This window comes from Microtus pennsylvanicus, chromosome 17 (assembly GCF_037038515.1).
Source record: "Microtus pennsylvanicus isolate mMicPen1 chromosome 17, mMicPen1.hap1, whole genome shotgun sequence".
Classification (NCBI taxonomy): domain Eukaryota; kingdom Metazoa; phylum Chordata; class Mammalia; order Rodentia; family Cricetidae; genus Microtus; species Microtus pennsylvanicus.
Genome location: NC_134595.1, coordinates 27,594,497 through 27,608,667, shown reverse-complemented (window position 1 = coordinate 27,608,667; position 14,171 = coordinate 27,594,497). Strand labels below are relative to the sequence as shown.

Here is a 14,171-nt window from a genome sequence, read left to right as displayed (position 1 = left end):
TGGGGTAAGACTCAACACCAACCTCCGTTTCCAGAGGAGATGCTCCCCACCGCCCTCTCTACCTCTGCCCTGTCCCTCCGGATTGATGGTGCAGATGTTCCCACGAATATGTATGGGCCCTCCCCCAGAAGGCACACAGCACAGGTGACTACAGAGTCTGCCACAGAAAACACCCTGCAAGAGGATGATGGGACTTCCCGGAAAAACAGTGGTTGAGCTGGGTTGTGCTCTGCCGCGGGAGGTGGCCACCCTCCACCTCCCTGAGGATGTCCCATCCCCAGACAACCCAATTCACTAAGTGTGCCCTGAGACCCCATCTGTTAGCCTCATTCCAGCCGGAGCCTGTGCCTCCATGCCGGGCTGCCTGGCCAAGGTGCTGCTGCTCAGGACAGAGAGACAAGGTGACCCCCAGGGACCCACTCACTGCTGCTTCTCTGTGGCTGAGGACTTAGGCACGCTGGAGCTTCTCTTCTTCATCCGGTGGCTGGGGGATAGCTCCGCTGTGGAGAGAGCTGAGTTAGCACCCCGTGGGCAGGGGAGCGCAGCAGCTGGGGGGAGGGGTCCTCATCCGCGGCCACCACCTGTGCCTCAAAGGGCTTACCTACCTGCAGCCCCTGCCTAGGTCCTACTGTTGCCTTCCACTTCCATTCAAGATCTGCCTTGCTACACCCCTAAAGGCTACCAGGCAGCCTTGCCCAGTGCGCAGACTCTGAAGGAGTCGCCCTGATGACCTCCCATCTGTCTCTGAAGTCCTGGTTTTTTTCCCTGCTTGTTCTCGGAGGCCAGTTGTCACTTGCTCAGAAACCTGAATTGGTAGAGTCCACAGTGGTGGCCAAGCTTGTCAGTTTGGTGATTTAAAATCACCAAGGAGACAAACCTCTGAGCAGGTCGGAGAGGGCATTTCCAGACAGGCTCAACCAACATGGCTCAACCAATCCTCAATATAGACGGGGGCCCAGACTAAATAAAAAGGAGACATGAGCCGAGACCAGCGTTCATCTCTCTCCACTACTGGACTGAGGACGTAAGGTGACCAGCCACTTCCTGCTTCTGTCAGCACCACTTCCCTCTTGAACTGTAAACCAAAATGAATGTTTTCTCCCTTAAGTGGCATGTGTAGGGTGCTTTGCCATGGTAACTAGGAAAGTAACTAATCCAGAAAACAGTGCCAGGGGCTGAGGCTGTTGTTGTGATGGATCTGGTCCTGTGGAGGAACTGATGTGTGGGAGGAATGTGGAAGAGTCTGGAGCGGAGGGATAGATCAGCCCTAGACTGCTGCAAACGGAGCTCAGCGGGTCTTTCTGGGGGGAGTTTAGAAAACAAGAACGGCTAAAGGAATAAAGAACCACAGGCAGTGGGGGCTCAGCTCGTGAAGTTTCTGAGAAGATCGGGACTCCCTTGAGACTTGGACTGGAGTTTATTCAGGATATACTCTGGCAAAGAACCCACCTCCATTCGACCCATGTCTTCAGAGTGTGGGGAAGGCTGAATCCCTAATGTAGAAATTTCTTTAGCAGATGACAGCATGGGACTCGGACTGTGGCACGGTCACTGTTCACTGTTCTTATTTGGGTCAGCAGTGAGAGAGAGCAGCAAGTTTAGTGAGGAGAACAGAGCTAGCATGAGAGAGATGATGTGAGATGCAGTAGAACCTAAGGTGGGGCTAGCCAAAGCTTTTGGGAGTCCATATAGTTCAAGAAAATCTCCAGATGTGCAGAAATGGAGCTGTAGGCTTTGGTGTTTGCCTTGTTGAGATTTGGTCTTGCTTTACACCGATCTTCTCTTGCTGTCTGCCTTGGTTACTTTTATATTGCTGTGATCGGACACTGTGGCCAGGAGAAGCTACAGAAGAATTTATTTGGGACTCCGTTTTAGAGAGCTAGAGTCTGTGACCATCATGGCAGAGAGCATAGCATCAGGCAGGCGGGCGCGGCTGCTGAAGCAGTCACTGAGAGCTTACATCTCGGTCCACAAACCTGAGACAGAGCTAACTGGGAACGGCACAGACTTTTGAAAACGGCAAAGCCTGCCCCAGTGCCACATCTCCTCCAACCAGGCCACACCCCCTAATCCTTCCCAAGTGATTTCACCAACTGAGGGCCGAACATTCAAACTCATGAGCCTATGGGGGCCACTGTCATCCACATCACCACACTATCTTTGGTCCTCTCTTTTAGAATGGGGAGGTTCACCCCATGCGCTATGAGATGAGAATGAGGCCCTAGGAAAGCCAGTAGAACACTATTATTTCAAGGTGGTGTGTGGACTGGAGAGAGGGCTCAACAGGCGGACAGCACTTTCCACCATACCTGACCACCGGAGTTCAATCTCCGCTACCCACGTGATAAAAGGAGAGGAATGATTCTTGATGCTTACATGTTGTCTTGGCCACCACGTGTGTGTCAAAGCACACATTCACCAGCCACACACACACACACACAAAACCTAAAGGAAATAAAAGTAAAACTAAGGGTGATGTGTTTACAAGCCAAGTTGACAATGACTGGACTAGCGATCCCTCCTCTTGACAGGCAAGCAGCAGAATTTAGAATTGCCAGAGATAGCAGACAGGTTTAGCTGACACAGGAAGACCACCCTTGATGTGGGCGGGGTCCAGCCCCTAGGCTGTGGGCCGTGAATGAGTAAAGAGGAGAAAGCAACTTGGAACCTCTCTCTACTTCCTGACTGCAGGTGCCACATGAACAGCTGCTTCCCAGCTCCTGTCGCCATGCCTTCCCACCATGATGGATTATAGTCCCTTTTTAAACTATGAGTCAAATTAATTTCTTCCTCCTTGAAGTAGCTCTCTTCAGGGTTTCATCACAGCAATGAGGACAGTAACCGACGGATCTCTTCTCCCCTGCTCCCAGTACTACGCTGCTCCTTGGAAGGTGCAGCCTTGGGCATTCCATGGTCGCCACAGGATGACGGTAGCTTGAGCAGGGCTCTTCCCTGACCACACCAGGCTGTTGAATTCTTTGAATTGCTGATTGGTTGTCTCTGGCTTCCAACAGTGCTTCCTCCTGGCAGATCTTGCTCAAAAGACCGACACAGCCAATCAGGGCTGGCTGCAAGGACAGGCCCAGATGGGTGTTGGTTGCTTGCTGTTAAATCTGACATCTGGGCCCTCGCCAGGAGTGTCTGTGGTTCATGCTAGCACATGGGTCAGACTCTTTCTTTGCATGCATCTTGTTGTGTTGTGCTGGGTCCTAATCCCACACCCAGCCCAGGCTTGCAGCTGTTCACTTGTTTGGTGGTTATCTGGGTTGTGAAGTGTCCCCATCCCATAGCATGAAGTGTAGCCTCGGGCATGGCCCCAGCCACCCTCTCTGTCTCTGTCCATGCCCACCTAGATATCAGCTCCACCAGTGCTGGGCTGGTTACTCCACTGGTTTCAGAAGTGTTCCCGGAACATAAGTGACCCCTTGGAGTGAATCAGTCACTTTGTGTCTATTTCAGGGGCAAATCTCCAAGGCCAGTGCCTGAGCTTGTTCTAAACTCTGGACTGCTCCTCTACCCTCATTTCTCCTGGATCTTTCTAGTGGTAAGTCGTCCTGCAATTCAGCCCGTGGTACCAGTGGACCAACTCCCTGACAGGTGCATTTCACCATCCGGCCTGAACTGGTCCATGCGCTATTGAAAATGAGTCCCTTTCTCTGTCAAAGCTTACTGCTTTACAGCACAGTGCCAAGGCTCTGGAAACAGTGGGGGATGGCAAGCCTCTCCGTGGGTGATATCCCTACTTCGGGATCTACTCAGTGAGGGAAAGGAGAGGATGTCTGGTCAGGTCTTCTCAGCCAGCTTCCCTCAGCCAGTCCCCCACCTAGGAGTGGCTGTGAGAGATCAGAGGCCCAGAATTCTCAGTGATACATAGCAAAGGCACAGCCTGTGCCCCCACAGTAGAGTCTGCATACAAATACAGGCATCACCTTCCAGTCACACCGGCCCGAACTCCTCATTCTTCATCTATGTCCACATGGGACAGCTGTTTGTGTCAGGACAAGTTAGTAGCGTGGGCAGGGGCAAGGGTACAGGAATAGTTGGTGGCTGTGTATGTGTGTGTGTGTGTGTGTGTGTGTGTGTGTGTGTGTGTGTGTACGTGGACAATAATTAGGTTCTGGCCACAAATGTGCTAGCAGGTTTATGGGTGGGACTGTAAGTATTGTGTGTGTGGGGGGGAGCTAGTTGTGTGTATATAAGGGAGGGCGGTAGTTCGGTGTGTAAGTTTGGGTGTGTAGATGGTTGTGTGTAAGCGTGGGTGTGTAGATGGCTGCGTGTAAGCGTGGGTGTGTAGCTGAGACCTATTTGTGGAGAACAGGGATAGATGGATGTGAGCATGGGAGATAGGGAAGATGAGTGGGTGTAGGGGGTGTTCAGGATATTGGGGTGTGAGTGTGCAGGTGGGTAGGTGTGCATGTATGTGGCAGATATGGTCGTGTGGTAGGGGTGGGCTACTCTGTAGGGGAAAGAGTGGATTATATTTAACTGTGGCCGAAGCTGTAGCCATCAGGAGGGTGTACAGGTTGGTATATGTGCAGAGATACGTGGACCCAACATGTTTTTGAAGCAGGTATTTGTGTGTATGGATGTAGGGTGTGTGGTGGAGGCAGTGGTCCGTGTGTGGGAGTTTCATGTGGGTGGATAGGTGTGCTTTGGGGACAATGTGAGTGAAAGCATCTGTGGGCATGAAGATTATGTGCACGGTGGGTAATCGGGTGTTGGGGACGAGTAGCGGACGTGTAGCCGTGCGTGAGAAGGTTGGAACAGGGCAGGCTGCAGTTTGACTTGACTGAGAGTGAAACCATCAGGGACATCGTCAGTGGGGGAGGTGTGGAAAGGATGTGGGGGAGCGGATAGAGGCCTGAAGAATGAGGGCGCTGGGGGCAAGAGCAGAGCTAGGCCGTGCACCCTGACGAGCCTCACCTACCCCGTTTGCTCAGGTACAGCGCCTTTACGTCCATCTGATTCTCTTTGCCAAGGACGGCACGCCGCAACTGCAAGCCCATATATTCTAGCAGCCTTTTCCGGGCCATGAATATCTCCCGCTCTGCTGGCATCAGAGCATGGAAGGGACAGTGGGCGATCTTCCGGTCCTACGACAGAGCACAGGGTCACTATGGGTCCTTGGGGCTGTCACTTGCCAGCCAAGAACACTCAAGGCTCACCAAAAACTGCAGGCCACCTCCAGCCCAGACTGCAGAGTAACTGAGTGAGCAGGCCACCTCTTCCATCCCCGGTTAATGTGACCAAGGACACAGAGGGCCACTTGCCCACAAGTGCCCAAAGCACCTGCTTATCATCATGAGGTCGTCTTCCCCGGAAGACCAGCCTTGGCTGTGGACTCCTAGATTTGCCCAAGAGAAGCCAAGTCTCAGAGGGGTCGTGCTCAGGAAACGAAGCCACACCTGGTAGAATTTGAAGTAGCCATAGTCCACAGCTGTCCCCACTGCCGTCTTGTCACCTTGCACAAGTATCACAGGTTTCAGTATATCTGCCCCGTAGCTGATCAGCCGGTCAATCTGGAAAACGCAGAATCTGTTAAGTACACAGGGCTACTGGAAGGGTGGCAGAAGCCACGTGCAACACTGGACTGTGCAGGGCAGTTCCACGCGTGACCACGTCACGATGGGCATGGCTCTCGGGTCCTGTGAGCACTACTCACTGAACAGCGGAAAGACAGCCAAAGGGCACCGCCCAGCCAGAGAGCACAGCTGCCCAGAAGGATCATTGTCCCCTGCTTTCTACAGGGTAGCCATGCCCCATGTGTGAGGAAGTCGGAGACAAATGCGATAGACAAGATTGACCTAGCCTCATCCTAAGATGCCACTCCCTGGAAGAGAGCCCTCCCTGACTGCATCCATGGTCACAGTGACATCGTGGCAAGGACATACAGTGGAGCATCAATCAGCCTTCAAAAGCTGTGTCCAGCTTACGTAAGTCAGAAGCGCCCTCTGTCAGCACACGGGGGGCGGGGGGGGGACAACACCTCCATGTCACCTGTTTCTGAACCACGCCTTAGCCTGTGCATGTTATTATGTGCAGTTCAATGCATGACCTCAGAGTTGTCAGAGTTCACAACCAAGACTGGAATACGATAAAAGAAAGGTGATGGCTGCAGTTGGCTGACCAGTGGAATCAGGAGGATGTGGATTAGGTGTGGACTAGGTGTGGCTGTTATTCAATAAACCCCAGCTGGGTGTGGTGGTGGACAGCTGTAATTCCAGCCTTTAGGAGGCTGAGACAAAAGATTACAGATTTGAAACTGGGAGAGGCTACAGAACAAGGACCCCACCACCACACACACACACACCAAAAAACACCTAAATAAATACATTCAGGCATTCTGGAAAGATACAAATGTCTACACTTTCTTAGCATATTTCATTCACACAGGTCACAAACCCTGGGTTCCAAGAAGCCCACAATGCAGAAGCGGACCTGCCAGGTCCAGACACTGTCAACAGATTAACACCATCTCATTTTCCAAGCACCGTGGGAGGTGGGTGCTGGCTGCAGGATGCTGGGTCCTTTATTCTATTTTAACCAAGACGTGATCTTAAAGATGACGCAGATTATCCCACCCTGACCCCAGGCAGTACTCACCATCCTACCTCGTCCCCTGCATCCTCCCCTGCTTCCCCTCACCAGGGCAATCTTGTTCTCGGTACTCCTCTGTTGCTCGTAGGCCAGGTCACATACAACACATAGGGCAGTGCCCAAGCCTTTGGTCAGAGGCAAGTTGGGGTCAGCTCCCTGGGACAGGAGCTCCTTCACAACCTGGACACACAGACAGACTCCTCAGCAACCATAACCCTGGGTACGATCCACAGGTCCCACCCACAGGGAACATAATGGGTGGGAAGGATCATGGTGAAGCTCCTTGGGGAGGAGTTGCAGTTCTACCCAGGGCCTTGGTTATGAATGACACTCTCTTGGTGCTGCTCCAAGGCAGCTGCTCTGATGGGTCCTGCTCATGTCTCACTTTCTAGCCCAGGAAAGAGCGTGGCTCTCGGGCAGGTACGTACCACTGGCCAGGAGCGCCATCCTGTCCCGGCCCTTTGCCTGTTCCTCCCCACCTCTCCTTTTTCTTCCACGATACTCATCAATATCTAAAACTGTGCTGCATGCTGGTGTAGGGCCTGATTCTCCCAGCTCTGATGTGTGTCAGGGGATCCTCAAAGCAGAGGCTCTATTCAAAACCTACTACTCATAGTGGTTCCTTCCTTCCCATTGAAGGTGCTCAGTAAGCAAAAGTTAAATGAAAGGAAGGATGGGCGAGAGGTTGTGTAGGCGGGGGGAGGGTGGATGAACAAGTAGGTGGATAGGTAGACGGACATCTGGGTAGGTAAGGAAAAGGCTGAGTAGCTATGTGGTTAGATTGGCAGGTAGGTGGCTGGATGGGTTAGTAAGTTGGAGATTGGGTAGATGAACCAACCAGTAGACGGAGAAGTGGAAAATGACACAGCAAACCCAGTGGCTGATTGGAGGAAAGGGGTCAATGGTGGCAGGAAAAGCACAATTGCCTGGTGCACATGTACACAGGAGCTGGGCACATGAACACCACATACACAAGACAGGCACTGGGTGGACAGGTGTGCAGGAGTCAGGCCCATGGGTGCCGAGAGGCTCACCAGGTCATTCCCGCTGGCAATGGACAGGGAAAGCGGGGAGTGGCCGCTCCACAGCATGTTTGGATTCGCTCTGTGTGAGAGAAGGAGCCGGACTATGTCCCTGGCACACTGTGGGAAGAAAGGCAGAAGCACCTGAAATCAGAGGCTCCCCTACACACCATCAATAACACTATCGCCACCTTTAAAGTCAAGCCAGTCACTCGACTGCTGGCTCCTTGCACCAGCACCACCTAAGCAAAAACTCCGAACAGGGACATGGGGCAGGGGAGATGGAGGATGCTCAGACAGACTCCAAGCATTCATTTACAGGAAGGAAAGAGGAAAGGCACTGGGATGATGGAGGGAAGTTCCTTTACCTGGGCTCACGTGGGAGCCTCTCCCCAGTACTGTCGGTTACACAGTGGTCCCTCTATTTCCCCTACCGCAGGGGCTTCTCTCTAGCTGTTCTATACACTTTGCTGACACTATACCCTCATAATGTGACAAACCCTAGGAGCTGGGGACCAGTCTCCTTCCCCAGCCTGTTTCCCTGACGCCTTAGTGACTGGCCAATGACATGCCAGAAATATGTGGAGTGGCTCTTGGGAAAGCTTCTCCATCTTCACCAGATAAGGGAGGTGTAATAGCTTGACTACCGCAGCTTCGAATCCCTCAACTATGGACTCTGAACTCCTCGCCCACGCCACTGACGTCTCCACTACCTAATGATAGTACCACGTTAGTGCCTCCTACTTTCCCAGGACTTTTCATTCTGAAATACACACGAGGGGAAAATTGTTTGTTCAGGCCGATGCCTCACACTGGCCGGAGCCTGGGTCAGCCTGTCTTCTTGGAATCTCCCTGCCCCTGTTCCCAGAGTTCACAGCTGCCCTCTGGGGTTCTAGAGAGAATGTGCACACACTAATACCCACATGTGTAGATACATGAACATACACACACCAACTTAGAGGTGAAAGCTTATAGACACATACATGCCACATTTGAACACAGCTCTTGCCTGGCCTAACATCCCTCACACAGCACCCCTTGGGGCTCAGGGCTCAGTTCCTTCCTTGCCCCGACCATCACACTCCACACTCTGAGAAGCCAGCCAACCCCACGGCAGGGCTCCATGGCTGCTCACCTTCTTGTTGTCCTCTCGCTCACAGGCCACGTGCAGAGCCGTGCGCCCACCCTCCTCCGGGACTAAGGAGTGCACAGTGTAGTAGCTTGTGGGTGGGCCTGGCTCATTGTTGAGCTTCAGGCTTGAGGGCAGGAGGTCATTCTGCGGTAAACACAAGGCTTGAGAGAGATCCTATGTGTCCAGGAGTGCCTGCTGGCAGACTGTAGGTGTGGAGTATCTTCCCACAGAGCCTTCGGCACACCTCCTCTGAATCCTCCCAGAGCCACGTGACTCCCACAGCACTCAGAACACCCTCTGGAGGGTTGGACCCACAGGCATGCACCACCAAGCCTGTTTTTGTTGTGGTGGTGGTGGTGATGGTGTCTTTGTTTCGTTGCTATGTGATACCGAGGAAACCGGGCTACCAATTGAGCTCCAGCCCCAGACTCTCCGCCCCCACTTGCTGAGACAGGGTCTCTCCCTATGAATTTACTATGTAGACTAGACTGTGCTGGAACTCACAAAGATCTGCCCACCTCTGCCTTTTGAGTACTGGGAATTAGAGGCATGTGCCACCATGCCTGGCGACATCGCCAGCCCTTTAGTCAATTATTTTTGCCCGGAGTCTCCCAAGCGTGTCAAGCTTGCTTCTTCCCATGGCCACTGTTGGGTGCTGACTCATCTGACCTGCCCACAGTAGGAGGGGCCGTGGTCAGGAGCACAGCGATCAGAGCACGCATGCGGGTCTCTTTGTGAGCAGGCAAAGCTGCCGATCCAAACAGAACCACACCTTGCCAGCTTTGTAGATGTCGTCTTGGTCAGCCGCCTTGGCATCCACATCAGTGACGGCGTGAAGCAGCAGCTCCGTGATCTTGACGCCCTCCTCCCCAGGAAGCGAGGCTGCGATGTGGAGCGGGGTCAGAGACTGCAGCTGCGGAGGAAGGGTGAAACCCAGTCTGCAGCCAGGCAGGTGAGGCCCTGGTTTGGGGTTTGTCAGGGTCCTTGCTACCTGAGCAGAGGAGAGGATGCATACCTTTCTGCAACCGTTTCAAGTTTCCACAACACCATCTCCTCACCAGGCCCCTGGGCGTAGGACACGGAGGCCCAGGAGGGCGGATATCAACAAATGCCCACGGACAGTGGATGAGCTGGATGCTCTCCACATGCCATGTGAGTCACAAGCATCCAGGGTTACAGCTCTGAATGCTTGAAAATCAACTGGCTTGAACCCAGATGGTTTTAGGCCGTCTGTCTGACACTATCTTCTAAGAGTGCCGCCTCCGTGTCCCTGCCAGGATCTGGTTCAGACAACACCATCTGACAGCCTTCTGACTCTCCCCATGGTGTCCCTCTCTCCATTGTCTGAAGTTGGTCCCTGGTAGATGGTCTCTGACCTCCAACAGCTAATGGCCATGGAGGGTGGGGACCCTGCTCTCAGATTGAATGCCAGCAACTGAGAGGACCCAGACAGAGAAGTCAGGAAGACATGTTCCGCTTGTCCCCAGTCTAGTTCCCCTCAGTGCGATCTCACTCAAATAGGAAGGTGTCCCTGAATAAAAGTGCCTGGAGGGCTGGAGAGATGGCTCAGTTAATGGTTAAGAACATTGCTTCGTCTTCCAAAGGTCCTGAGTTCAACTCCCAGCAACCACATGGTGGCTCACAACCATCTGTAATGAGGTCTGGTGCCCTCGTCTGGCCTGCAGGCATACACATAGACAGAACATTGTATACATAATAAATAAATAAATAAATAAATAACCACACCCTGAAAGCGGGGTGTGGTTAGCCCGGAAAGCAGAGAGAGTCCACAGTGGGTGGATGTGATGAGGCAGGGGAATATTCAAATGCTGGGAAGCATTAGCTCTATAGGGCACATGACCTATGACTCGCTTCTGCAGCTGCTAACTCAGGCATGAAGGCTCCAGACCCACGAGCAAGCAGATGTTGTAGACTATTAGTTTAAGATGTGATACCTTTATGCCGGGCAGTGGTGGTGCATGCCTTTAATCCCAGCGCTTGGGAGGCAGAGGCAAGCAGGTCTCTGTGAGTTCAAGGCCAGCCTGGTCTACAGAGCTCCAGGACAGGTTCCAAAGTTATAGGGAAACCCTGTGGTGACTGTCCCCCCCCTGCTCCCACCTTGCAAAAAATAAAGATGTGATACTATGTGATATTTATGCTGTAGACGATTTGCTTAATGATGCCAGGATGTGTTACATCCTTCTCTGTCGCATTTATTTAACTCTGTGAAGCTGTGTTACTTTACATGCCTAAAACACCTGATTGGTCTAATAAAGAGCTGAATGACTAGTAACTAGGTAGGAGAGAAAATAGGCAGGGCTGGCACACAGAGAGAATAAATGGGAGGAAAAATCGATAAAAAGAGGGAAAAAAAGAAAGCATGCTGCTCCTCGCTCCCCAGTTAGCAAACAGGGGAGAGCTCGTGGGGAGCCCCAAGATAGCAAAGCGAGGAGGGTGGATAAGCCATGGAACATCAAACACCCCCAAACAGGAAGACCAGCTACAGAAGGAGCCAAAATCTCTCACAGCAGTGCATAAGTGGGGCACACTTCTCACGAGATGACAGAAGTTCTGTGCTGATGTGTGCAAAGATGAGGTGCCCTTAATAAAATGGTGGAGCCATGGCTCAGGGAACTACCGCGAGAAGACCAGTGCCTCACACACCAGTGTTTATAGGCAGGGTGGATCAACCCAACTGCTGGCCCCAAGGAGCTGTGGGTTTTTGCGAGTCTGTGGGGTGGGGGGACATCCATCATGCCTCAGAGGCCCCTCTGAACCCTGACACCTACCTGTGGAGGATACTGGATATCAGTCCGGGCCCCGCTCTCCAGCAACAGCCTCACCCCATCCACATCCCCGGCCTTCACAGCGAGAAACAGGGCCTGCATGGGCACCTGGCATAGGTTGGGATCAGCTCCTCTACGCAGCAGCAAGGTGATGGTCAGCCAGCAGTTTTTACGCCTGTAGGTACCAGAGTTACCGTCTCACAGGATGGAGGGGATGTGCAGGATAGTCGCCACACCTATGACCTGGACAGGATCTTCTTCCACACAAGAGATGCAGGGTACTGACCACATGGAAATACTGCACCCTGGTATCGAGTCTCCCTTGAAAATACCCAACGTCGGCCCTTCCGAGAGCCTGGTCCCCACCCTAGAAGATTCAGAAGCATAACATCAGACCTCCCTGTGTGGGTCACCTGAGTCGACCTCAGCTGTGGTCACACGGGGATTCGGTCCATCACGGGTCACTTAACTTCATGAGATGGGGACTGGACTCTGCTGGGGTGGGGGCCAGACAGTGAAGCGAACACAAATATACACACACCACACACTGCCCGTGTTGAAAATGTAGCCCCACCACAGTGCCCTTGCAAGGATGCTGTCTTAGTGAGGGTTTCTTCTGATAAAACACTATGCCAAAAAGTATTTTGGAGAGCGAAGGGTTTATTTTATCTTACACTTCCAGGTAACAGTCCGTCACTGAGAGAAGTAAGGGCAGGAACTCAAGCAAGGTAGGAACCTGGAGGCAGGAGCTGACACAGAGGCCATGGAGGGGTGCTGCTGACTGGCTTGATCCTCATAACTTGCTCAGACTGCTTTCTTATACAACTCAGGATCACCCGCTCAGGGGTGACACAGCCCACAATGCCAGGGCCCATCAATAAAAAAAATGCACCATGGGCTTGCCCCCTGTCCAATCTGAAGGGACATTTTCTTAGTTGAGGTCCCCTCTTCCCAAATGACTCTAGCTTCATGTTGGGTTGATATAAAACTAGTCATCACAGAGTCCCAGACAATAGGACACAGTCTCTAGAAACAGCGCCTGGGGTTGGCACAGGGCTGTGATGGGTACCCACTGAATACATGGCTTACCTTGGCAGCGATCCTCCGTCCCCACCCCAGAGCATCAGTGACTTACTCAGCCAAGGTCTGTGCCATCTTCCTCACGGTCCCTTTGTCTGAGAGGGAGGGGACGTGCAGCAGGGAACTGTAGGCCTGGGCACTCTTCTCCAGGATGTCCTTCGACACGTGGATAGAGTAGTTTCGCAGGCACATGTTAGACTCGAAGTCTGTGTCGATGCTGTGAAGGGTGCTGGCGTCCACGCTTTCTATTATGTCCTCCGGCTCTTTCTCTAAGTCACTGCTGGCACTCTTCACCGAGGGGGTGTCTCGCTTGTGAACCACACTGCTCTTCCAGCTCAAGGAGTCCCGGGATTGTGCAGTTCCCAGGACTCCATCATCCAAGGTGCTTGAGAGGGGTGGTGATGATTTAAGATCCTCTCCGCCTGAGGTGGACGTGCCCATATCGTAGAAATAATCCTCACTTGGCTCTCCAAACAAGAATGAGATTTTGGGGGTGACCAAGGATTTGGGAGGTTCCTATGGCAAGCACCAAAAAAGGTCTCATTAGAGGAAGGAACTGGCTCTGGTGAGAACCCGGGTGGTGTGGCGCCGGGCTCCTTCCACAGTCTCCATACCCTTGGGGGGGGGGGGCAGGGACCACCCTGAGCAGAACCCAGAACTAGAAGTGAGCAGCCGCTGTTCGGGGTTCCACCACCACCTGTGACTCCTGTACATGATCTGCCTAGAATGAGCATTGCTGTGCAAGCCAAGGATGACGGCTGGGAAGATGACTCATTCTCATCCCTCACGCTGAGTCCACATGGGGCTGGGCTGGTACTACGTACTGTATGCTAAGTACAACTCCATAGTGACGGTTCACTTCACTACTCTCTCGCCACTCAGAAGTTCTCATTGTACCCTTGTTTTCCAGGTTAAACTGTGTTTCTGCCCCGTGGTGCTGCTCCCCACCTCTCTCCTTAGGCGCCTGGATTCTCAAAGAGAAGTCCCTAGTTGGGTGACTTCCGCAACCACCAGGGATGTGTAAGACATGCAGATTCCCTGGCTCTTTCCCCTTCCCAGCATGTGGCTGGGGAGGTCTCAGGACCCCAGGCTGCTGTGTATGTGGCTCAGAGGGAGCACACACCCCTTGGTGCACGTGGCATGGCGCAGGATGCCTTTGGGAGTTCCCAGGCTCTCTCTTCTGACCTCTTCCCCGCTAGACTTATCTTTCCATTCACCCTATACGGGCCTGGTTCTCACATGGGGAGGTAAATGGGACGCGCACGACAGATGATGAGGGTGTGGTGGCTGACGGGGGCTGACCTGAGGCAGGGTCCTCTCGGCAACATTGGGCTGGAAGGATTTGCTGGGGTAGTAGTGGAGGAAGCACATGCTGAGGGGGGTGAGGCCCTCATCCGAGAGCTTGTTTACATCAGCCCCATAATCCAGGAGGAGGTTGACAATGTTGCGGTGAGAATGCACCTAGGGAGCGACAAAGTCAGACTTGTGCATCCGGGAACTGGCCCCCAGCAGGACACGGGGAGGACCACCTGGAATCCATGCTGCCCCTCAGAA

General features: G+C 53.0%; 1 protein-coding gene across 1 annotated transcript in view; it reads right to left on the bottom strand.

The window, feature by feature from the left end:
- The window catches only part of Ankmy1 (ankyrin repeat and MYND domain containing 1), a 42,817-nt gene that overhangs the window by 13,988 nt on the left and 14,658 nt on the right, over positions 1 to 14,171 (bottom strand). The window contains exons 6-15 of the mRNA XM_075951425.1: positions 13,920 to 14,078; positions 12,673 to 13,133; positions 11,541 to 11,712; positions 9,524 to 9,664; positions 8,755 to 8,895; positions 7,632 to 7,739; positions 6,604 to 6,777; positions 5,406 to 5,519; positions 4,928 to 5,093; positions 425 to 500 (exon numbers count right to left, since the gene is read on the bottom strand). Of these exons, the coding sequence (XP_075807540.1) occupies positions 425 to 500; positions 4,928 to 5,093; positions 5,406 to 5,519; positions 6,604 to 6,777; positions 7,632 to 7,739; positions 8,755 to 8,895; positions 9,524 to 9,664; positions 11,541 to 11,712; positions 12,673 to 13,133; positions 13,920 to 14,078 (1,712 nt within the window). The remainder of the gene's footprint in view (positions 1 to 424; positions 501 to 4,927; positions 5,094 to 5,405; positions 5,520 to 6,603; positions 6,778 to 7,631; positions 7,740 to 8,754; positions 8,896 to 9,523; positions 9,665 to 11,540; positions 11,713 to 12,672; positions 13,134 to 13,919; positions 14,079 to 14,171) is intronic.